The following is a 24,876-nucleotide window of genomic DNA, read 5'->3' as shown; positions in this document are numbered from 1 at the left end:
TTCTTCTGAACTCCAAAGAATATTTAACTTTTGGTAGCATTTAAATTAAGTAGGAAGCATAATAGAGAAGAATTACCTTCAGAGAAGGGTATATCAGTCTCAGGACTTAAAAAGTGACTTTCTGCAACTTCATCCTTGCCTTCTTTGGAAGAACTGCTAAACCTTTCATCACCATGTGACCAAAATGTGGCCACACCTTGCTGTCTCTTTTTATGATGCTCATGGCTTTATAAAAAAGGTGGTAAGGTCAAGATGGACAAAATAAAGGACAGAAATGGTATGGACCTAACAGAAACAGAAGATATTAAGAAGAGGTGGCAAGAATACATAGAAGAACTGTACAAAAAAGGTCTTAATGGCCCAGATAATCACGATAATGTGGTCACTCACCTAGAACCAGACATCCTGGTGTGTGAAGTCAAGTGGACCTTAGGAAGCATTATCATGATCAAAGCTAGTGGAGGTGATGGGATTCCAGCTAACCTATTTCAAGTCTGAAAAGATGATGCTGTGAAAGTGCTGCACTCAAAATGCTAGCAAATTTGGGAAAATCAGCAGTGGCCACAGGACTGGAAAAGGTCAGTTTTCATTCCAATCCCAAAGAAAGGCAATGCCAAAGAATGTTCAAACTACTGCACAATTGCACTCATCTCACACGCTAGCAAAGCAATGCTCAAAATTCTCTAATTCAGGCTTCAACAGTATGTAAACTGAGAACTTCCACATGTTCAAGCTGGATTTAGAAAAGGCAGAGGAACCAGAGATCAAATTGCCAGCACCCATTGGATCATTGAAAAAGCAAGAGAGTTCCAGAAAAACATCTACTTCTGCTTTATTGACTATGCCAAAGCCTTTGACTGTGTGGATCACAACAAACTGTGGAAAATTCTTCAAGTGATGGGAATACCAGACCACCTGACCTGCCTTCTGAGAAACCTGTATGCAGGTCAAGAAGCAACAGTTAGAACTAGACGTGGAACAATGGACTAGTTTCAAATAGGAAAAGGAGTACGTCAAGGCTCTATATTGTCACCCTGCTTATTTAACTTATATGCAGAGTACATCATGAGAAACACTGGGCTGGAGGAAGCACAAGCTGGACTCAAGATTGCCAGGAGAAATATCAATAACCTCATATATGCAGATGACACCACCTTTATGGCAGAAAGTGAAAAGGAACTAAAGAGCCTCTTGATGAAAGTGAAAGAGGAGAGTGCAAAAGTTGGCTTAAGGCTCAACATTCAGAAAACTAAGATCTTGGCATCTAGTCCCATCACTTCATGGTAAGTAGATGGGGAAACAATGGAAACAGGAGAGACTTTTATTTTCTTGGGCTCCAAAATCACTGCAGATGCTGATTATAGCCATGAAATTAAAAGACACTTGCTCCTTGGAAGAAAAACTTTGACAAACCAAATGGCATATTAAAAAGCAGAGACATTACTTTGCTAACAAAGGTCCATCTAGTCAAAAGCTATGGTTTTTCCAAGTAGTCATGTATGGATGTGATACTTGGACAATAAAAAAGATTGAGCACCGAAGAACTGATGCTTTTGAACTGTGGTGCTGGAGAAGACTCTTGAGAGTCCTTTGGACTGCAAGGAGATCAAACCAGTCCATCCAAAAGGAAATCAGTCCTGAATATTCATTGGAAAGACTGGTGCTAAAGCTGAAACTCCAATACTTTGGCCACCTGATGCAAAGAACTGACTTATTGGAAAAGACCCTGATCCTGGGCAAGATTGAAAGCAGGAAGAAAAGGGGACGACAGAGGCTGGGATGGTTGGATGGCATCACCAACTCGATGGATGTGAGTTTGAGCAAGCTCCGGGAGTTGGTGATAGACAGGGAGGCCTGGCATGCTATCGTCCATGGGGTCGCAAAGAGTGGGACATGACTGAGTGACTGAACTGAACTGAACTGAACTCCATTTATAGTTATCATAAAATATTGACTTTATTTCCTGTGTTGTGCAGTGTATCCTTATAGCTTATTTTATACCTAATAATTTATATCTCTTATTCCCCTACCCCTATAATGCCTCTGCTCCCTTCCCTTTCCCCATTGGTAACCACTAGTTTAGAACAAATGCATTTTTTTAAGTATTATAGCCAAAAGTTTCATTCACCTGTAATTTGCAAAATAATTCAGGCAATCTTCTTTCTTTCTCCATCTTCCATCTTCTATAATGTCTTGAATTATTTATGTGCAAGCACACACACTTAGCCATAGAGCCTTCAACAGTAGAGTTAGTGGGGAATCCATGAGTTTTGAGTTTATTTGAATACTTTATTTTTAGAGCAGTTTTAGATTTCCAGAAAAATGCAGCAGAAGCTACAGAAACCTCCCACATGCCCCTCCTCCTTCCACACATCTTGCGTTAGCATGGTACACTGGTTATAGTTGATTAATGAATTAAATGATAAATGAATTAGATGATGATTACATGATGAATGAATGAACTGACACATTATTAACTAAATTCTGTACTTTACATTAGGATTCACTCTTTGCGTTATACATTCTATGGGTTTGGACAAATGTTTAATGTCTTGTGTCCACCATTACAAAGTCATATGGAATAGTCTTACTGCCCTAAAAATCTGTGCTTCAGCCATTCATCCCTCTGTTTCTCTCTCTGAACCTCTGGTAACCAGTGATCTTTTTATCTCTATAGTTTTGCCTTTTCCCGGTGGTCCTATAGTTGAAATAATACAGTGTATAGGCTTTTCAGACTGCATCATTTCATGGCTTAATAACTCATTTCCTTTTTTTTTTTTCATCACTGAGTGCTATTTCACTGTGGGCTTCCCAGGTGGCTCAGTGGTAAAGAATTCACCTACCAGTGCTGGAGATCTGTGTTCAATCCCTGGGTCGGAAAAATCCCCCTGAGAAGGAAATAGCAACCCACTCCAGTGTTCCTGCCTGGGAAATTGCCCGGACAGAGGAGTCTGGTGGGCTACAGTCCACGGGGTTACAAAGAGTCAGACACGACAGAGAGAGAGAGAGAGATGTTGTTGAGCATCTTTTGATGCACTTTCTCACCATCTGTGTATCTGATATCTGTTCAGATATTTTGCCCATTTTTAATTGGGTTGTTTGTTCTCTTTTTGTCGAGTTTTAAGAGCTTCTTTTTTTAAGATACAAGTCCTGTATATCTGATACATATCTGATGTGTTTGCATACATTTTCTCCCAAGGTGTGGCTTGTCTTATGATTCCCTGAAGACCTTGAGTTTCCAGAGAAGGAAACTCATGCTCAGAAGACTGTAGGGATTTGCTGCAGATTTCACGGCTAGTCAGCGGCAGGGCCAGAAAGAGAGCTGGGAGTGATCAATTCCTTTGGGCCGTGTGGTCCTCACTGGAAGGAACAGCTCTAAGAGGCCCCGTGGGTTCAAATGCCAAATGATGGAATATTTATCTTTAAAAAGACTGCCTTCATTTTTATCTTCTCTGATTAGGGCAGAAGAGATGACAGTCTAAAAGTGGATGAGCAGCTGGCCAGAAAGGATGCTCAGGTCAGTAACAGCAGAGAAAACATCTCCTTGAACTCTCCTCCCTCATGACTGCCTTCTTATCTCTCCGGCATCAGCTGGGGCCGTGCTCTCTTCTTTTCTGTCTGAAGGAGAAGCCTGAAGCCCAGCGATACCTTAGCTCCATCTTTCTGCCTTCCCCAGTGCTGGTTATTATTCCCCTGGCTCCTGCCACTTCAACTGTCAGATTTTTCTGCTAGTAAGTGAAAGACATGGCTTATCGAAGACCTCAATGACCTGTAAAATAAACTTACCCCTCTTCTCATCCCACCTCCTCAAAAAAAGACAGAATTGGGTTCGTACTAGCATTTACGTCTTCTCTCTTGTCCAACAGATTCTCTATAACGCTGGTGAAAAGAGATGGGGCACGGATGAAGATGCTTTCACTGACATCCTGTGTCTAAGGAGCTTTCCTCAGTTGAAACTAAGTATGGACTCAAATAGCAATCTTTTTTTTTCTCTGAATTGTGTTGTTTTTGCAAGTACATCAGGGTTTAATATACATAATTCTGGAAAATGAAGTTAAAAGTGGTGAAGGTGGTTCCATTTTTATGTACAGACATTTCAGGAAATGACCTGGGGAAGCTGTGCTCCAACTCGAGGGAGAATCAACACTGCTGAGGTTTTACCCTCGGAGCTGAGTAGATTACCTGTGTGTGTTTAGTCACTCAGTCGTGTCCAACTCTTTGCAACTGTTTGGACTGCAGCATGCCAGACTTCCCTGTGCTTCACCATCTCCTGGAGCTTGCTCAAACTCAGTCCATTGAGTCGGTGATGCCATCCGGCCATCTCATCCTCTGTTGTACCCTTCTCCTCCTGCTTTCAATCTTGCCCAGCATCAGGGTCTTTCCCAATGAATCAGTTCTTTACTTCAAGTGGCCAAAGTATTGGAGCTTCGGCTTCAGCATCAGTCCTTCCAAAGAATATTCAGGACTGATTTCCTTTAGGATGGACTGGTTGGATCTCCTTGCAGTCCAAGGGACTCTCAAGAGTCTTCTCCAACACCACAGTTCTAAAGCATCAGTTCTTCAGTGCTCAGCCTTTTTTATTGTCCAGCTCTCAGATCCACACATACTACTGGAAAAACCATAGCTTTGGCTAGATGGATCTTTGTTAGCAAAGTGATGTCTCTGCTTTTTAATATGCTCTCTTGGTTTGTCATAGCTTTTCTTCCAAGGAGCAAAGTTTTTTAATTTCATGGCTGCAGTCACCATCTGCAGTGACTTTGGAGCCCAAGAAAATAAAGTCTGTCACTGTTTCCATTGTTTCCCCATCTATTTGCCCTGAAGTGATGGGACTGGATGCCAAGACCTTCAGTTTTTGAATGTTGAGTTTTAAGCCAGCCTTTTCCTTCTCTTTCATCTTCATCAAGAGGCTGTTTAGTTCCTCTTCGCTTTCTGCCATAAGGGTGGTGTCATCTGCATATCTGAGGGTATTGATATTTCTCCCAGCAATCTTGTGCTTCATCCAGTCCAGCATTTTGCATGATGTACTCTGCATATAAGTTAAATAAGCAGAGTGACAATATACAGCCTTGATGTACTCCTTTCCCAATTTGGAACCAGTCCATTGTTCCATGTCCAGTTCTAACTTGTTGCTTCTTGACCTGCATACAGATTTCTCAGGAGACAGGTAAGGTGATCTAATAGTCCCATCTTTTGAAGAATTTTCCAGTTTGTTTTGATCCACACAGTCAAAGACTTCAGCATTGTCAATGAAGTAGATGTTTTTCTGGAATTACCTTGCTTTTTCTATAATCCAGCAGATGTTGGCCATTTGATCTCTGGTTCCTCTGCCTTTTCTAAATCAGCTTGTACATCTGGAAGTTCTCAGTTGATGTACCGTCGAAGCCTAGCTTGGAGGATTTTGAGCATTACCTTCTAAAATGAGTGTGTGACAGATAATAGACAGGGTGGGGTTGGCAGGGAGGAAAGAGGAGCCGCCCTCTGAGCTGAAAGCAGAGAGGAGTGTTCCTGCTGATGGCAGATCCTAAATCACGGCTTCCAGCCCCTTTCTTGCCTAGTTAGCCACTTTCCAGGAAAACCAGGCATTACGAGTGATCTCTGTTAATGCATAAATACGGATTATCGTTCAACTTTTTCTGATATGACGGTAAATGGGTGGGGTGGGGAAGCTGTTTTTCTCAGACCAGCTATTGCATGGAACTGCTAGGCACCCACCCCTTCACTCATCTCACTGGGTCATTCTGGAAGCAACAGTACCCAGAAATCCAGAACTCCACTTTCTGTGGACAAGAACTGTATCTTCCCTGTGCTGCTCTGGAGAACCACCACGGTGCCTGACTGTGCTTACACCAAGTTCGTCGGAAAATGAGGAGACCTGGACATTGAAATTTCATCCTTTTTATAAAATAATAGTAATAGTATATTATAGTTGCTTTATTAATGTCTTTATTTGAAAAATAAAAACCAAACAATCATAGATCTCCAAATTTTCTGTTTTCAAAATTTACTTGGAAACAATATGCTTGGCTTACAAAGTATCCCTCCATGCTGGGTGATGTATGTACAGGTTTTACTTTCGGGAAATATTGACCAAGAACTTTCAGTGCTTTCCAATAAGTATGAAATAGGCTTTGCTGCCTTGGGGAGTGATTTATTCAGCACAAAGAAATCTTCACAATTAAGATTTCGGTAGCAGATTTAAAATATATTTGACTCATGACCACATTCTTGTTTCTCGGGTGCTAATATCTTTTAAAAGTTAGCCCACCTTGCTAGAGAAATTATTTATCATTTAACTTTTCAGGCTATTTTAAATGCTTACAGCCTGGGATGGGAAGGGAAGAAAGGAGAGAGAGAGATAATCATTGAAGAAAATGGCCTATGAAGTTCAAGTTTTATTGTTGATGATATTTTTTAAAAGAAATTAAAAACAAAAAGTTCTGTGCTGAGTTTTTGATGGTTTAAAGAAGTGTTTGTGCTTGCTACTTAATAACATGATTTGCTGCATATCAGATCAGAAGCTAAAATATATTCAGGTGTCAACTGGGATGCTTTCAAATTTTTTGCGATGCTGCTTTTCAGCATTTGATGAATACAGAAACATCAGCCAGAAGGACATTGAGGACAGCATCAAAGGAGAATTGTCTGGGCATTTTGAAGACTTACTGCTGGCCATAGGTAAGCCCATGAGTGCTTATAAACTGAGGTACTTTGCACTTGTTTTAAATCAGTGTCAGAATCAGCTCTTTTCATCTCAGAATCCTGACTGATCCATCTTTATGCTCCCTAGAGCCCTCAGCACAGTCCATGGTACACACCATATGCTCAAATATTGTGAAATGGATGCAGGAAGATGTTCTCTGTTTAGGGCTTCCTTTGCCTTTTAACTTTGTATTTATCTTGGTACCACGTTTGGATTATAAACTCCTTGAGAAAGAAAAATGTTACACTTCTACTGGCATTTTTATGGAGCCCGTTGAAAACATAGATCTAAGCCCGTATGGCAATTAATCATGTTTGGTTATTTTTGGAAGATGTCAGTGGCCTCCCAAGATTAAACTCAGGACAGAACTACAGGTCTCCTCCTTGTTGGCCGTGCGAACAGGGAGAATCAGAAAGAAAATAAGTCACAGACTGAATCTGTTCCTGGAGAGACACGTGGATTAACAAGCAGACAAAAACATGGTTATGTAAGCTGATCTGTCTTCTCCATCAGGTCTCTGCAGCCTGTGCTTTTAGGCACCCAAAGAACACCTTGCAAGAAAGATGCATTCAGAGGAATGAGACACTCTTCAAAGACAGGATTCAGTGACCATTCTAGCCGAGTCAGGCTTGCGTGGGTGCTTAGTCACTCAGTTGTGTCCCACTCTTTGTGACCCCATGGACTGTGGCCCTGCAACTCAGTCTAAATGCTCATAAGCACGCAGAATTGTTCAGAATCCTAAACTTCTCCAATTTCTGGTGACTGTTGGTCTTGCTTCTCCGCTAATGCCAGGTAGGAGTACTTGTCCTCCACACAACTTATCATTTCACCAATGGAATGTCATATCTAACATCAATCACAATAATTAATAGCTTCTCTGGTGAGATAAAGATAGCTGATATCTAAGGGTAACCTCCAGAGTGAGGCTCTGATTCATCTTTCAAATGTTAATTACCACCTCTGGAGGGTGGAAGGTGCCTCAAATTGTACTTTTTAAATAAACACTTGTCAGGCACTTACAACATGCTCGGCATTATACTAACCTCTTGGCAAACATCAACCCCTTTAAGCCTCATGACAATCCCATGGGTGAGGGACTGTTATTATCCCCATAGGAGACCTGAGGAACCGAAAGGTGAAGTTCCTTTCCCAAGTTACTCAGGGAAAGTGTGGTGGAGCTGGGGTTCTAACCGAGGCATTTGGGCTCCACAGCCTGTGATGTTAACCAGCCTCTCCAATGTGCTTCAGGGGAAGTGGAGATTGAAACCTTCATGTATCACCCCATCTGCAGTGAAGTATTCTAAATTACAGGGAAAGTACCAGGGAGCAAGCCCTCCCTAAGGTTTGGGCTCTAGTCTCAAGATTTCCTCTGCATGTGTTATTTCATTAACTTCTGATCCTCTCTTTAGTGCCAAGAATAGGACTCTTGATCCAAATGCTGCTTTAAAAAAAAATATGTGTACACACAGACACACACACATATATATGGGCTTCCCAGGTGGCGCTAGTGGTTAAGAACCCACTTGCCAATGCCGGGGACATAAGAGACGCAAGTTCAGTCCCTGAGTGGAGAAGATCCCCTGGAGGAGGGCAGGCAACCCACTCCAGTGTTCCTGCCTGGAGGAGAATTCCATGGACAGAGGAGCCTAGCAGGCTACAATCCATAGGGTTGCACAGAGTCAGACACAACTGAAGCATCTCAGCAAGCACATGTGTGTGTGTGTGTATAGGTGACTTGCTAAAAGACAGACCAAGAAAGAATGAAAAGCTGCTTTTTCAATTAAAAAAAAAATGAATCAGAGATCAGTCTCCATACTTAGCTCTGACAATATTCCAGTGTCAATGATATAGCCAGTTAATTTTTTTCATTTCATATTTTAACCCTTACATCAGTTTTGCTGCTTTTTACCTTGCCTGCTGCATTATTTGAAAAACTTTATTAAGGTGTACAAATTCTCACTTCATTGAGCTAAGAGGCATTTTTGGAAATAGATGCTGAATTATGCACTAAATGTGGGCCATAGCGTGTGTTATTTTATCAAGTGAAAGAAAGACTTTAAAATTTAACTAATTTAAAGTTCAAGATATGTCTCACTTTCGTTTGCTATTTCAGTCTTATCACTGGAATATATTTTTTAAAAAATCTTCATTGAGATAGAACTCAAGTACCATAAAATTCACCCGAAGTTTGCAATTCAGTGCTCTCTGGTTTCACAGAGCTGTGCATCTGTCACCAGAATCTAAGTTTGGGCTCTTCCCATCAGCCCTCAAAGAAACCCTGTGCCCGTTGATAGTCACTCCCCACTCCTCCCACCCCTTGCCACCACCTATTTCCTTTCTGTGTCAATAGATCTGTCTGTCCTGGCTATTTCATATACAAGGAATCTAAAACACTGTCCACACATAGCTTTCGCCACGAAAAGCCATTTGAGTTCTAACATCTTAGAAATGCATGGTAGGAATATTGCTAGTTGTCATATCTGTACGTAGATAGGAAGAAGCTTTCTTCAGAAAGACTGTTTCATTAGGGAGGAGAGTTTAATCTCAGAAATGTATACAGGAGTCTGAAAATCAAACAGAAAAAGCTTTTTATTTTTTATGGGGAAGAGAGAAACAGATCTTAGCAGGAGCTTTTATTTTTATTTTTTTTAAGGTTGATTTTTCGCTGTGCTGGGTCTTCGTTGCTGCATGGGCTTTTCTATACTTGTGGCATGGGGGGCTACTCTTCAGTTGTGGTGTGGGGGCTTCTCATTGAGGCGCCGTCTCTTCTGGAGCAAGAACTCAAGGGTGTGCGGGCTGCAGTAGTTGGAGCTCCTAGGCTCAGTAGTCGTGACATAGCATGTGGGATCTCCCCAGACCCAGGATCGAACCCGTGTCCTCTGCGTTGGTAGGCAGATTCTTAACTACTGGACCATCAGGAAAGCCCTAGCAGAAATTTTTAAAAAGTTGGACAAGCAAGGAGGCGGGATCGTTGGGGGTTGACAGGAAGCGTGTCTCGCCGTGTCAGCTCGTTCTTAGGACAAGCTGAATAGGAGGCATGTTTGGCATTCTGGTACTTGCTCAGTCTGGGGACCAAGCGAAGATTCAGGGGCCTGTGACAAGGGTCAGGGGAAGGCCTGAGAAAGTTTAGTCAAAAGAACACAGAGGGTAAGAAGCAGGCAACCAAGAACTCTTGATCATCATAACGAACTTCAATAGACTCCCTGGTTTTTTAGAATTTCCCCAAGTTTCCCTACTGGGGTTGAGTCTTAAAGCAGGCTTCCTTATACTGTATATGCTACCACTTCCCCAAATATTCAGACGTGAGGAACAAATCTGGTAGTTAAGACCAAAAGCAAGGGATCGGGTAGAGAGGGAGGTGGGAGGGGGGATCGGGATGGGGAATACATGTAAATCCATGGCTAATTCATGTCAATGTATGACAAAAACCACTACAATATTGTAAAGTAATTAGCCTCCAACTAATAAAAATAAATGAAAAAAAATAAAAAAGAAAAAAAAGAAAACCATTAAGCCTGAAACAATAAATTTATGTTGGAGAAAACTAAGGAAAAAAAAAAAAAGACCAAAAGCAAAGGACAAGATAAAGGATTATGGAAAGAAAGGATTCCCTGCATTTAATTTGTGGGGAGCGAGATGACTGAAAGACTTAATAGGATAAAAGTGGGCATAAAAACTTTCAATCAAATGATTAAGGCTTGCTGAATGTAAGTTTGAGAAAAATATAGGTAATACCAATTCACATCCTTGATTTCTTCTCAGACAGTTTCAAATCTGTAGCTGTTATCATGTTTGTCCCAAATTCCATGTTTCTAATACATTTCTCTGTTTCCCTTAAGACACAGACACACACACACAAAAAAGACACAGACACAAAAGGTCTTTTCGCTTTCCTTAAAAGAGTCTGAAAGGCACTATGAGAAAGCCACTGTTCTTGTTCTGATCTCCAAAATTCATTATAAAATTCATTCACTTTTGGTCCGCTTTCTACCTAGAGGTCAAATTTAAGATGACACAAGTCATTGTGTGCAATAAACCGATTTATTCTCTACAGACTTTTCTAGTCCTGGCTACTTTCACTTTAAAGGATAATTTAATTGCTCATGTTTTTTGCCAGTTATTTTTTATTATTATTATTTCTGCTTTACTCATTATTTCAAAATAAAGAATTGAAAGAATTTAGTGTTGTTTTTTTTTAATGGCTGAATTTAGATTACATGCACTGGTTATAATGTAATTAATTAATCAGTCTATAAATTCTAATCAGTCACTTAAGAAAAAAATCTTTCTGTTGGAAAAATTGGTTTTAAGCTGAGCTCCAGTGCCCCTATTTGCCTAATGAGTTATTTGGAGCAACATCTCTGCAATCTTTAGACCCAAGCTATTCATCAGTAGTCAAAAGACGTTAGAAATGGAGCGGTGGTACACCCTAGGGAGTTATCAAATGTAAGCGTAGGTGTTGGTGTGTCTGGGATCTGGAAATGAGTCAGCTGCTGTGGGAGTATCTTTGGCAGGTAATTTTATTTTCCCTGTGGCTAAGGATAATTACTGTGTTAAAGTTCCATGCAAATATGATGTTATAAAGGCTTCAAAATTCAGGTTAAGCATTCATTCATTCTTTCATTCTAAACAAAAGCTAGGAGTGGGGAGGAGGAGAGTGGTATGATTACTCAAAAAGAATCTTTTTAAAAACTGTATTACTATAGATTAACTCAATTTCTATTAAATGAAACTGAACATTGCTTTGCTTTTTTATAACAGTTCGTTGTGCAAGGAACACGCCTGCCTTTTTAGCTGAAAGACTGTACCAAGCTTTGAAGGTTGGTCTGGAAATTTCATTTATATTCTTAGCTTCCCTCAAGGAAAATGTAAAAATATTACTTAATATTGATGGCATTTCCTATTTCTTTTCCATTTTGATAGAGTTCTCTTTTGTAGCTAATCTGTCTACTAATTTGGCTCATAGGTTGATAATGAGTTTCCTAATCATTACAGAGGTAGGTGCACTGAAGTGCTGACTAAATTATTTCTCCCACTTCACAGTAACGTAGGCAGTTGATTGGTTTTAGGACAGCAGCCCTCAAACGTGATCCAGTGGCCTCTCAAGCTGCCTTGCTTAAACCACACTGAGCTAGCAGCCTTTCATGATGTAGAAAGCCTGTATTTTCTCATCTGCTGTCACTTCTAGATGGGGAGCTCTGTGAATCTGTTCATTTCTTTCTCGTTTATATCTTCAGACCCTCATAGTGAGCCTGGCATGCAGAAGAAGTCCATGTGCCTTTTCAAAGCTGTGTCCGCAGTAAACACAGCACTTTCGTCACCTCCCATCCCAGCCTTGCTCCGCATCCTGCCTTCCCTCATCTCAGCGGATAACACCAGTAGGAACTAGCCTTGCCCAACTCACTGAAGTTATACCTTTCCTCCCCAGCCTTCTTCTCTACAACTCAGCCACATCGGCCTTCTTTCTGTTCCACGATTACTCCAAGCGTCTTCCCGTGTCAGGATCTTGGCTTTTGTCGCGCTCTCTGCCTGGGGTGTCTCTCCTCCAGATCTATCTATGGCTACCTCCTTCTGATCTCTGAGGTCTCAGCTCATGTGTCCTCCCGAGAGAGGTCTTCCCTGTCTACCCAGGTCAACTGACTTCCTTTCATTCGCACTCCATCCCATCGTTCTCGTACCATTAACTTACTGTCCTTACTGTCCACCTCCATCAGTGAGAACTCCATGAGAGTGTGTGTCCTGTAAGCATTTGTTGTGCTCTGTAAGCATTTGTTGAATGAATAAATGAATAGTGTCAATATCCACCTAACTGCTTAGCTAGAAATTTTACACTTCTCTCTCCCTCTATCTTCTCAAACATCATTAAGTTTTGTCAGTCTACCTTTACAAGCATATCTGAAATCTTATCAATTTTCTCCATCCCTACTACCATTATTGTAAGTCAGGCCATCAACATCTCCTCTCTCTCCTCTCTTCTTGGTTATATAATCACTTCTGGATGGATCTCAAAGCTTCCAGTCTTATTCTGTCATCTTCATCCTACTCTTTTCCTGAAATCCATTCTTCATACTGCTGCTGTCAAAGGAAACTTCTGAAACTACAAATCTGATCTGATCTCAGCACACTCATTTTTAACAGACTGCAAATAGTTCTTCACAGTCAGGATGAAGTCAGAATTTCATTTCATGGTTTATAAGGTCTGGCCTTTCCAGATATATTTCTTGCTGTTCCTTCTTATTCCTTATGTATCCTTAAATGTGGTGTTATTTCTTGCCCTAAAGCGTCACGTATGCTGTTTCTTATATTGAAACACTTTTTTTTTCCTCTCCATAAGAACTCCATTCCTTCTTCTCCTGGCTGACTATTTAGGCCCCAGCTTAAATCCCACTTTCTCAAACAGTCCTTTACTAATCTTTGATTAGCATATGTAGGCCTCCCTAACTATATGTTCCCATAGTACCCAATACTTCCCATATGTCAGATTTCATTGTAATGGCCCATTTTCTCACCTGTATCCTTTACAAAACTGAAAGCATAACAGGGGCGTCTCATCTCTGTTTTCAGCATTTAGCAATGCAGTGGCAGAAAATGTTTCTTGAATAAATGAAAGAGTATGTGTGATGAAAAATGAGAGAAGGAGAGTCACTGTGGCTGAATAGTTTGTGTACCATTATCAGTGTCTCATGAATAGAGATCCACTTGTTGTTTTGTGAGCAATGAGATTGGTCTCATGGATACTTGCATTTCTTAACAGGGTGCCGGGACTGATGAGTTTACTGTGAACCGAATAATGGTTTCCAGATCAGAAATTGACCTTCTGGACATTCGAGCAGAGTTTAAGAAGCTTTCTGGCTACTCCCTGTATTCAGCAATTAAAGTAAGTCTCTTCTTAAAAATAGCAAAACATATCTTGCCTCTCTCTACCTGTCATCTTTCCCTTATAATCCTCAAAACATGGAAATTCATGACTTAGGTTTCTCTCTCCTTGTCAGTGTGTAAATGTGTTTTCTGAGTTATTTGTCGGCCATAAAAAGGAGTGAATTTGAGTTGGTGGTGATGTGGATGAATCTGGAGTCTGTCGTACAGGGTGGAGTAAGTCAGAAAGAGAAAAACAAGTGTCATGTGTTAATGCATAAATATGGAATCTAGAAAAATGGTGCTGCTGGACCTGTTTTTCCGGGCAGGAATAGAGATACAGAGGTAGAGAATGGGCTTGTGGACACCAGGGGGGAAGGAGAGGGTGGAACAAACTGGGAGAGTAGCATTGATATATATACACTTCTTGAGTGAAATAGCTCGTGGGAACCTGCTGGGTAGCACATGGAGCTCAGCTCGGTGCTCTGTGATGACCCAGATGGACGGCATGGGGGTGGATGGAAGGTCCTTTTCAGAGGAAGGGTGTATGTGTATACATATGACTGATACATGTTTTGTAAGCGGAAACAAACACAACATTGTAAAGCAATGCAATTCCAACCTAAAGATTAAAAAAAAAGAAAGAAACCTCAAAAAAAGAGTGACAAAATATTTCTTAAAGATAGTAATTATTTTTCAGCTCTAAAATCCTAGTACATAAAAGGCACTCAACATTTTAATTTTTTCAGGTTTAGTGGCCACTGGTTTTTCTTCTTTTGTGAATTGCATATGCAAATTGCTTACCTGTTTTCTTATATTGCACTGGTTTAATTTATTTCAGTTATTCTTTCTGGCAGTAGAACCAAAGTATGTATTTTACATTTCCTCTTTGTTTCACACAGAAGATAACATGATTCTGCACTTTGGGGTTCTTTTCATTTCGGGAAGGAAGCTTTCTCGTTCTTTTTTTTAACTTTTTATTTTGCATTGGAGTATAGCCAATTGATAAACAATGTTGTGGTAGTTTCAGATGAACAGTGAAGGAACTCAACCACACATACACATGTATCCATTCTCCCCCAAATTTCCCTCCTGTCTGGACTGCCGCATGCACTGAGCAGAGTTCCATGTGCCAGACAGTAGGTCCTTGTTGGTTATTCATTTTAAATACAGCACTGTGTACATGTCCATCCTAAATTCCTTACCTGTCCCTTCCCTCCACCTTTCCACCTGCCGACAGTCATAAGTTCAGTCTCTAAGTCTGAATCTCTTTCTGTTTTGTAAGTAAGTTCATTTGTATCATTTCTTTTTAGGTTCCATATACAAGGGATGTCTTCCAATATTTCTCCTTTTTTGTCTGACTTACTTTACTCAGTATGACACTCTCTAAGTCTACCATGTTGCTGCAAATGACATTATTTCATTCTTTTTAATGGCTGGGTAATATTCCATTGTATGTATGTACCGTATCTTCTTTATCCGTTCCTTTGTCGATGGACATTTAGGTTGCTAGGAAGCTTTCTCATTCTTTTTAACAGCTGCATATCATTCCATTATTTGTATGTTTGTACCTACCACAACTTGAAACAGATGTTTCAAGTTTCTTGCTATTCTAAACAACAGGGTACTCTACATACCTGATTTCATCAGGTGCAAGTGTATCTGAGGGGTGAGTGCTCAAAAGTAGGAAGGCGTGCTGAGATGAATGTCAGTACACCTGTAATTTCCGTTGTTGTTGTTCAATTGCTAGCCATGTCCAACTCTCTGTGACCCCATGGACGGCAGCACCCCAGGCTTCCCTGTCCATCACCAGCTCCAAAGACAGAGAATTTTGGTAAATGTTATCAATTGACTTCCACTGCACCTCAATTAGTCAACTAGATTTGTTCACCAAAATCACTTGTATTTTTTTTTTTTAATGAGAGCTGTTGTTTTTGTACTAAACCTTCGCAAGAAAAGATACATGCTTAAGTTGAAAAAGAAAATTTATTCGAAAAGGCAACTGTCCGGTTGTGCCTGGGGCTTAACACAGATTTCATCAACTGCTCACACTCAATGCAATTTGAATCGATTCTGACACATTACAATAGTTTCAATCAACAGAGGAAGATACAATAATGTTAACTAAATTGTACTTACCAAGGCAGAAAAGGAGACACATACATTTTATAAAGATTTCCAGTAACAAGGTTGAAACATGAAGAGGTCCTTTGGTTCACCCTTGACAAACCAGAAAATTCAATTAACTTGTAGCTCTCCCTCTCCAGATGGCCTGGGTAGTTGAGGCTTATTGTATTAGGAAACATGTAAGCAATGTGTATCTTGATAGAAAAGGAAAATCCATTGCTGAAGAGTTCGGTGTGTAATTTAAAATTATCTTAGGTTTCTTCATTTCTGTTGCCTAACATAGATTATTAAGTAATTTCATTACATGTTCAATACTGATGAATAGAATCTTTTTGTCTATCATCCCTGCCTTGGCTCCTGTCTTTCTCTTCCTTCTGCTGTTAATTTGGACATTTCTCTGCTCATTAACACGTTTCTCAGGTGATGATTGGAGGGGAGAAGAAGAGGAAAGTAGGTGAAAAACAAATGTGTGTCTCTTAATACCAAGATGTTTTAAAAAATTGGATGAAAGTTTTTGGTAGATTTTCTTGATCAACAAATTAAGAATCTATCTAAAAAATAACTTGATTCCAGAGTCTTTAAGGGAAAACATAGTAGCTACCCTCTGTTAGTTCCTGATTTATGTGTAGACTTGTGAAGTGTAGTTGCTCAGTCATGTCCGACTCTGCGACTCCGTGTACTGTAGCCTACCAGGCTCCTCCGTCTGTGGGATTCTCCAGGCAAGAATACTGGAGTGGGTTGCCATGTCCTTCTCCAGAAGATCTTCCTGACCCAGGGATCGAACCCAGGTCTCCTGCATTGCAGGCAGATGCTTTAACCTCTGAGCCACGAGGTGGACATAAATAAAGCAATTTCAAGATAATAATCATACTTCATATTGGTACTGCTTGCTAAAATGTGAGATTGTAAGTGCGAAGAAATTTGAAAAAGGATAAAGTAGGCTGACAAACTAATGTGAAACAGCATAAAATGAAATCTTAGATGTGGCGTATAGAGGAGTAACAGAGGGATTGAGAGTCAGAGATGTTTGGGATTAGATAGAGACTTCCCAGGTGGCGCTGTGTGTGTGTTCAGTCGCTCAATTGTGTTCAGTTCTTTGCAGCCCCATGGACTGAAGCCCGCCAGGCTCCTCTGTCCATGGAATTTTCCAGGCAAGAATATTGGAGTCTGTTGCCATTTCCTACTCTAGGGGATCTTCCTGACTGAGAGATGGAACCCACGTCTCTTCCATTGGTATGTGAGTTCCAGGTGGCGCTAGGGGTAAAGAACCCACCTGCACATGCAGGAGACATAAGAGATACAGCTTCCATCCCTGGGTCGGGAAGATCCCCAGGAGGAGGGCATGGCAACCCACTCCAGTATTCTTGCCTGGAGAATTCCATGGACAGAGGAGCCTGGCGGGGTACAGTCTGTATGGTCGCAAAGAGTCAAACACAACTGAAGTGACTTAGCACACGGCACATTTCTTAGGGAAGTGAGTCTGGAGCTTACCTTTCAGGCCAATAAGCATGTGTTGAGTGCCTTATGAGCCTGGTGCTGTGCTGGTCAATAGAGTCTGAAAGGTGAGTGCTCTAGAAACATATGTTTAATGAGAAGTAGAAGGATAAGTACCCACTCCAGGGTTCTTGCCTGGAGAATCCCAGGGGTGGGGGAGCCTGGTGGGCTGCCGTCTACGGGGTCACACAGAGTCGGACACGACTGAAGCGACTTAGCAGCAGCAGCAGCTGCAGTGTTAATAAGGTGCTTAATTGATTAGGAGCCTACCTTGGGAATATGGAAAAAGACAATCTCAGTGGCAAGATCCATTCAGTTGAAAGAGAGCCTTGAGAACAGGAAATTTGTATTCCATTCATTCAATTTAAAATACTTACTGAACGTATATTAGGTGCCAGGCTCAGGGTTACAATTATAAGTAAAGAAAAAAGTTTTCTTCCCTTATGGAATTAGAAATAAATGTAAAATTACAGCCATGTTCGATATAAAGCAAAGAGAGATTGTGCTGTAAGATCACATAACAGGAGGGTTTGACCTACAGGAAGGTTTTGATTCAGATCTGAAAATGATTAGACTTAACAAGGCAAAGGTTGTGGGGGTCAGAATTCAGCAGAGCATTCCAACAGAAGGAATCATGAGTGGAAAGACCTCATGGTGGAAGAAACATAATGAAGAACGAGGCTGGAGGGACTGGATCATGCAGGGCCTTTTTGGCAACGTTTAAAGATTTGCCTTTTGCTTAAGAGTGATGGAAAGCCATTGAAGTGTTTAAATTTTAAGCACATAGAGTCATGACCAGAAGTACGTTTAGAAAAGATCTCGTGACTTTGGAGAATGAATTGGACATAAGATAGAAGGGATGTGGGGTGATGGATTACTGTATTAGTCATATTAGAGTAGCTCTGATTCAAAATAGTGATGCAGAGCTACTGCTAATACAAAGGGGGGAAAAGCAAAGACTCAAAAGATACTTAGGAGTTAAAACTTCAAATGACTCCATATGACATCTTGTTGTGAAAAGAAAGGAGAAGGAGTTGAGGATGACTCCCAGGTATCTGGGGCTTCCTGCGTGGCTCAGCAGTAAGGAATCCACCTGTAATGCAGGAGCTGCAGGAGACTCGGTTTCGATCCCTGGGTTGGGAAGCTCCCCTGGAGGAGGGCATGACAACCCACTCAAGTATTCTTGCCTGGAGAATCCCATGGACAGAGGAGCCTGGCAGGGGTACAGTCTATAGGATCGCGAAGAGTCAGACACAACTGAAGTGATTTAGCACACACGCTCCTTTCCTTACAAGTAGATCAGGTTTTCAGTGTCTTTTTTTTCCCTTTGGGGGGAGTCAGGGAGAAAATTCCACATGTTAAGTTTGAGATGTCTTTTGTCAACTTAAAAACAAATGCACAACGTGAGGGTTGCGAGTTGTTTTATTTGGGGCGAAGTGAGGACCGCAGCCCAGGGAATCTCACCTCAGATAGCTCTGAGGAACTACTCCAAAGAGGTGGAGGTGGGGAAGGTCAATATCTATGTGATTTTGGTTAAGGGGAAGTTCATGGAATCAAGTGCTTATTTTACAAAAGGTTTTCTGCTAGTCATGAGCAACTGATGTCACCATGAAGGGATTTAGTGATTTTCTAGATATGAGGAAATACAAGGATTGGGTTCCTAAAATCAGTTCTTAAAAATGTCTGTCCGAAAACCTGTTCTGCTAGTTTTCCCAGAGCACAGTGGCTCATTCCTGACCTCCGCCCTGATCTTCCTTCAGGGGATGTTGAAGGACAGCAGCTGCAGCAGCACGTGATTTAACCCTTGTAGAGGTAGATGGCAAATGCCCATGACAAGTTACAATTTGTAATTAACACTTCAAAACATGCAAATAGAGATAGCGAGTTGTAGCTAGTGGTATGGGATATATTTTCAGAAATAATTATGTCACTGAATCTTTGGACATGCATGCAAATTCTCTAGGGAGAAAATATAGATTAAGAGAAAATGTAATACGAATTTTAAGTGATAAATTGGGATTTAAGCATTACTAGCAGTGACTGGCTAAAGAGTGGAGGATGAGTCTACAAAGAAGACAGAAGTGGAGATGGCAGAGAGGAAGGAAGAAAAGTCAGAACTACTTATAGGATAAGAGAGGGCTACTTGCTTAATGGGTATGATGGTCATTGAACCCATTTCCCAAAACAAGAAGCATTAACACCTTGGAAAATACGCATTGAGAATCCAAGGAAACTAATGACAAGAGATGAGAGCCTAGAATAGATTTGTTGTGGTTAGAATGGAAAAAGATTGGGAGAGGAGAGAATCACTGTTAAAAATAGGCCAACAGAAACATTTAGTTTCTTAAGAACAATTAATATGGCCAATTAGGAAACTGTAAATTATGTTTAAAGGTTTTGAAAATACATTGATATTTTGGGGTAACAATTTTTAAAACTCTGTAAAATAGAATTGTTTATTCATAAAAAGGATTTCGCCTTCCAATATAGAGGATTTGAGTTTGATCCCTGATGAGGGAGCTAAGATCTCACATGCCTGGTGGCCAAAAAAACAAAGCATAAGATAGAAACAATATTGTAACAGATTCAATAAAGACTTTAAAAGTGGTCCACATCAAGAAAAATCCCTTTTAAAAGAATAGCTATTTTCCTGCAAGACATAAAGGAATAAAGGTAGGAGAAAAGGATGAACATTTATTGTCTACAGTGGATCAAAATTGTATGTTTAGTTCTGTGTTAAACCACTTGGATGTATTTTCTCAGCTAACTAATAGAACCCCTAATACTTGTTTACAACTTTGATCAGAGATGGCTAGAGGGAGCTGTTTTAATACAAAGCCAGAGCATTGCTGACTTGTCAGTGATTCAAGAGATCATTATATAGGGCAAAGCAAGACTTAAAAACTAAAATTTATATAAAACAGAAGAATGTGTATTAAGGCCTGTTGTGTCTTATTATGAAAGCAATGCTTAATCTCTTCTCTAAATGACCCTTCTTCATTGCTTCCTCTACCTTACACTAACTACAATATAAATTTTAAGTGATAAGAAGTTACCTTGCATCAAATAATGTGAGGATTTTAAGCAATCTTGGTCAAAAGCCAAGTTTTATCACAGACGCTATGCAAACATTTTGCCTCTGTTACATAACAAACATGGCAACTTGTATTTTAAGCCTCAGTCTCCCTGATGGCTCAGTGATAAAAATCTGCTTGCCGATGCAGGAGACGTAGGAGGCACAGGTTTGATCCCTGGGCCGGGAAGATCCCCTGGAATAGGAAATGGCAACCCACTCCAGTATTCTTGCCTGGAGAATTCCATGGACAAAGAAGTCTGGGGGGCTACAGTCCATGGGGTCACAAAGAGTTGGACACGATTGGGCAACTGAACACAGCACACACGTGGTATCTTTTCTGAACCAAGATCTTTTCTGCCCATCCTAGGAGAGAGGAACGGGGAAACATACTTTATAGGAAAGGAGTTCATTTCACTTTCTTAAGTCAGGAAGTGTAGAATGGGGTTAAGCAGCCAGGTTAACTGGCTCTGAATTCTGAATCTGCGCTTGTTCTCTATATAATCTGGGATAAATATCCTAACCTCTGTCTTTCTCATTTTACTTCTTGGTTAAATGGAGGTAGTTACGGTACCTACCACACAGTTGTTGTAAGGGCTAAAGTAGTTAACCTTTAGAAGAGCAAATGTTTCATCAGTATGAATACAAATATAATAAAATCATATTTTTTAAAAGTTTGGTTAAAAACTTAAAAGAAAGTTAAGCTTACGTAATATTATGCAATTGATGTACTCTTCTTTTTTTAAAAAACCCGAGTTGACATTTAACCGCAATATATCCCGCAGAATTTAAGTATTATATATTGTAAAGAAGATGCTAGGCTGGAACGTGATTTCCCACAGATGTGACTGGATGATGGAATTGCAGGTGCGTGTTACTCAATGGTACAGGTCATGAGCTTCCCACGCCGGTGACTCCGCTAGTGCTGTGGGATTCGATTCATCCGTGGTTCCCTCGTTATTTACGCTGTGTCTCTCCTTCTCTCCGCCTGTCCTGTTCCTTACAGTCGGATACTTCTGGACACTATGAGAGCACACTCTTAAAGATCTGTGGAGGAGATGACTGAGTCAAGAACATCCTTTCCAAAGGCTGCCTGCTCCCATGATGGGCATTTTCCTCAGCTCTGCTTACTCCTTTTTCATGGTATTTACAAGTACAAGCAAGTGTCCACAATAACCTGTTTTTAACAGAAATTCTCATTGTTCCATAATAATAACAACCACAAAAAGTGATTATTGTCATAGAACGTCTCATCATCATGTAGCCACTTATAAGTGAAATTTTTAAATGAAATTAAAGATCTGCTAATACTATCCAAATTGCATTTTTGCTTTGGAAGTGAGAATCTATGTATAGTTCTAAAGCACTCAATGCCAAACAGTGTAATGAAAGTTGTTGCCTATGTAAAAGGTGATCTGTCTGTTTTTATCATCTGCCAGCATTGTTTGGTACCTGGCACCAATGATTAAAGATATTTTAAAATGTGTTTTTGTTGTAAAAGCTGTGGTTGCTTCAACTTATCTATTGTCTTATTGATCATATTCATCTTTAAGAAAGAAATAAAAATGAAGATCTATGTAATCCTGGCCTCCCTTTTCTTGTTTGATCAAGCTAGAGGAGTGGCAATGCGTGAGAAGTTATTTTAGCCCTCAGAAAACACCCGCTAAACTATTGATCTAACCATTGCCCATCTGAATAACAAACATGACTTGTGGTGGTTTCATGCCAAATACTACTTTCCCAGAATGGGTATTTAGAATCAAGTTTCTTTTTTTTTTTTTTTTTTTTTTTTTAGAATCAAGTTTCTTAAGTACCTTTTTCCTCTAAAATAAGTTTGCAGGACTACACACTTTTAGAAATCTTTTATGTTATTTCTGAAAGGGACCTAAGATGAAATACTGAAAGGAAATATATAAGGTACAAAGTTCTAGTTAAGAGTTATGAGCCTGAGCAGAAATAGAAATGATAGATGTGTGAAAAATAGAAAGAGTGATGGGTGAGTTCAGAACTTTTAATCAGTGGATTCCACACTTCAGCATTTCTGAGACCTTTCAAAAAGATGGCGAAGAAGTTATTTCTTGTCCTGAGATTTCCAAAAATGCTTATGGGAATAAAGCACAGGGATTTAGAATCTACATGCCAGGTTTTGACATCCTGCCTTAGGAAGTGAAAGTGAAAGCCACTTAGTCATATCCAACTCTTTGCAACCCCATGGACTATACAATCCAAGGAATTCTCCAGGCCAGAATACTGGAGTGGGTAGCCTTTCCCTTCTCCAGGGGATCTTCTCAACCCAGGGATCGAACCCAGATCTCCCACATTGCAGGCGGATTCTTTTCCAGCTGAGCCAACAGGGAAGCCCAAGAATACTGGAGTGGGTAGCCTAGCCCTTCTCCAGCGGATCTTCACGACCCAGGAATCGAACCGGGGTCTCCTGCATTGCTAGCGGATTCTTTACCAACTGAACTTCCTGCCTTACCATACAGCCAAATAAATAAATATTTTTTAAAAAATGGTGATGATTATAGCACTTACTTCTTTCCTAGGTTTAGGTAAAATAATGCCTGTAAGGCACTTAGCCCTGTGCCTGAACTTGACACATGTTCAGTGACTGCTCTATCATTTACTATTAGCAAGCAACATCAAAATGATCATGACAACATTGCAGCTATTCTTCAACAGATTTCAGTTCATCTATCACGTGCCATCCCCTGTGCTAAGTAAGTGTTGGATACTCCAGAAGAGCTAAGACTTGTTTACTTTGGCCAGAGAGCTTTAAAATCTGTTTAGGGAGAGAGACCTATGTGGGTGGGGCTTAGCAAACAGGAGGAGGTGACCAGTGACAAGGGCTAGACTGTGAAGGTCTCACAGACCTAAAGAATTTACGAGCAAGGGAGAGTCATGGAAGGAGCATTCCAGGAGGATTTCAATCAGGGAAATGATGTCAAATTTTTGATCAAGGAGGAAGAATATGTGGGAGAAGAAAGCTAAAGGCAGGGAGCCCACTTGGCAAATTAGCTCTTTAATCAATATAGAAGTGTTAGCCTGAGCTAAGATAATGAGAAGGGAGAAAAGGAAGAAAAATACACTCATTTAAGTATTTAGAAGATAAATACTTCTAAAAATTGATAGAACACAGAAATCAAAAGAGTCAGGTGTCATGTATGCCCTCACAATTTTGGCTTAAGTGAGTAAGTGTATCACTGAGCAATAAATCATTGCTAATATGCATTGAGTGCTTATTGTATAGCTGTATTAAACAGTGTAGTATATATTAAATCATTCATCCTCAAGGAACTTTCCAATGTAGGCATTAACTCAAAGACACAGGAACAGAAGCTGAGAGAAATCAAGTACGTTGCCCATTGGAAGAGACAAGATTTAAACCCAAGCAGTCCAACTCAACCGTGTCCAGGCCATTAACCACTATTTTCCCTTAATATTTATCCCATTCTAAGGCCACTGTCCTTTTCAACCTTAGAACTTAGCTGTTTGAATGAAGGGATTTTTGTCTGCTGCCTTCTCTGCTGTATCCCTAGTGTTTAGAACATACACACATACTATTGGGTGTTTATAGAAGTTTCACCACATAGGCTTGATCATTAAGTCCATTTTCAGCCCTTTTCCCTTTTTAGAAATTTGAGGGACCGGGCTGAAAATTCCAAACCTCTAATCATGGCTTGTTCTTTCCAATGACCAGCCCTCATCCAGGAGTCCAACCAAAGCTGCCTCTTTAGCAAAGATGAAATATTAGGACAAAAGATACTCCTAGTGTTCTTATCACTTAGAAAATTACAAGGGTTTTAAGAGCCCTGTGCCAGGAATGAGGGGGCAGAGACCAATATATAATGTTTTCTGTTATCTCACCAGGGAATCCCTGTGGACTCCTTCATAAACCACTGTGAATGTCAATGTAAATGTTATCCCTCTCTAAATTTCTAGCCCAGTTCCCTAGTCATAGTAAGCATGTGACCAATTTTAATGACAATGATTTGTAAAGTGGGATAGTAGATCTTTCCTATCATTTGTACCGGGTTGATGTAAGGAGCACATGAAACAATGATTGGAGTTACCATGAAAAGTATTACATGTGATTCAAATGTTACGTGAAATTGTAGACTTAATATTAAAAGAATCAATTTTTGTTGTGTATATGAATCAAGGACTTACTAGGTACTGAGTACAGTGCTAGATCTTTTAGATCTCATTTATTCTTGGAGCAAGGTCACATGTGTCATTATCCCCATTTACAGATGAAGATGAGACTCGGAAAGTATTTACTTGCATGCATGCTGCATGCTAAGTTGCTTCAGTCCTGTCCAACTCTGCGACCCTATGGACTATAGTCTGTCAGGCTCCTCTGTCCGTGGGACTACTAGCCCAAAGTTACAAGGTTCCCCTTGGTTTCCCAATACAGATGGTATTTGTGCATGAGTGTGTATGAAGAAAGATAAGAACATGAAGGGAGTGGTGATCACTGGACAGAACACTGCAAAGAGAAGGGAACACTGAGATAAGGAAAAATCCCAGGGAAAGCTCTCCTCTCATCCTCTGGCCTCCTGTGCGTTGGGCCAGCTAGTAGCTGATGAATTCTGATGATTCTGATGGAACATGGTTATGTCAAGAT

At 40.4% G+C, this 24,876-nt stretch overlaps 1 protein-coding gene across 1 annotated transcript in view; it reads left to right on the top strand.

Annotated features, from left to right (window-relative positions):
- The window catches only part of ANXA3 (annexin A3), a 69,331-nt gene extending 47,501 nt beyond the window's left edge, over positions 1–21,830 (top strand). The window contains exons 8-13 of the mRNA XM_043906391.1: positions 3,461–3,517; positions 3,867–3,960; positions 6,580–6,675; positions 11,462–11,520; positions 13,455–13,577; positions 21,256–21,830. Of these exons, the coding sequence (XP_043762326.1) occupies positions 3,461–3,517; positions 3,867–3,960; positions 6,580–6,675; positions 11,462–11,520; positions 13,455–13,577; positions 21,256–21,315 (489 nt within the window). The 3' untranslated portion in view covers positions 21,316–21,830. The remainder of the gene's footprint in view (positions 1–3,460; positions 3,518–3,866; positions 3,961–6,579; positions 6,676–11,461; positions 11,521–13,454; positions 13,578–21,255) is intronic.
- The last annotated feature ends 3,046 nt before the right edge of the window (positions 21,831–24,876 follow it).

Source organism: Cervus elaphus, chromosome 6, assembly GCF_910594005.1.
Source record: "Cervus elaphus chromosome 6, mCerEla1.1, whole genome shotgun sequence".
Classification (NCBI taxonomy): domain Eukaryota; kingdom Metazoa; phylum Chordata; class Mammalia; order Artiodactyla; family Cervidae; genus Cervus; species Cervus elaphus.
The sequence above is the reverse complement of the archived record's forward strand: the minus strand, read 5'-3'. Positions and strand labels throughout refer to the sequence as shown.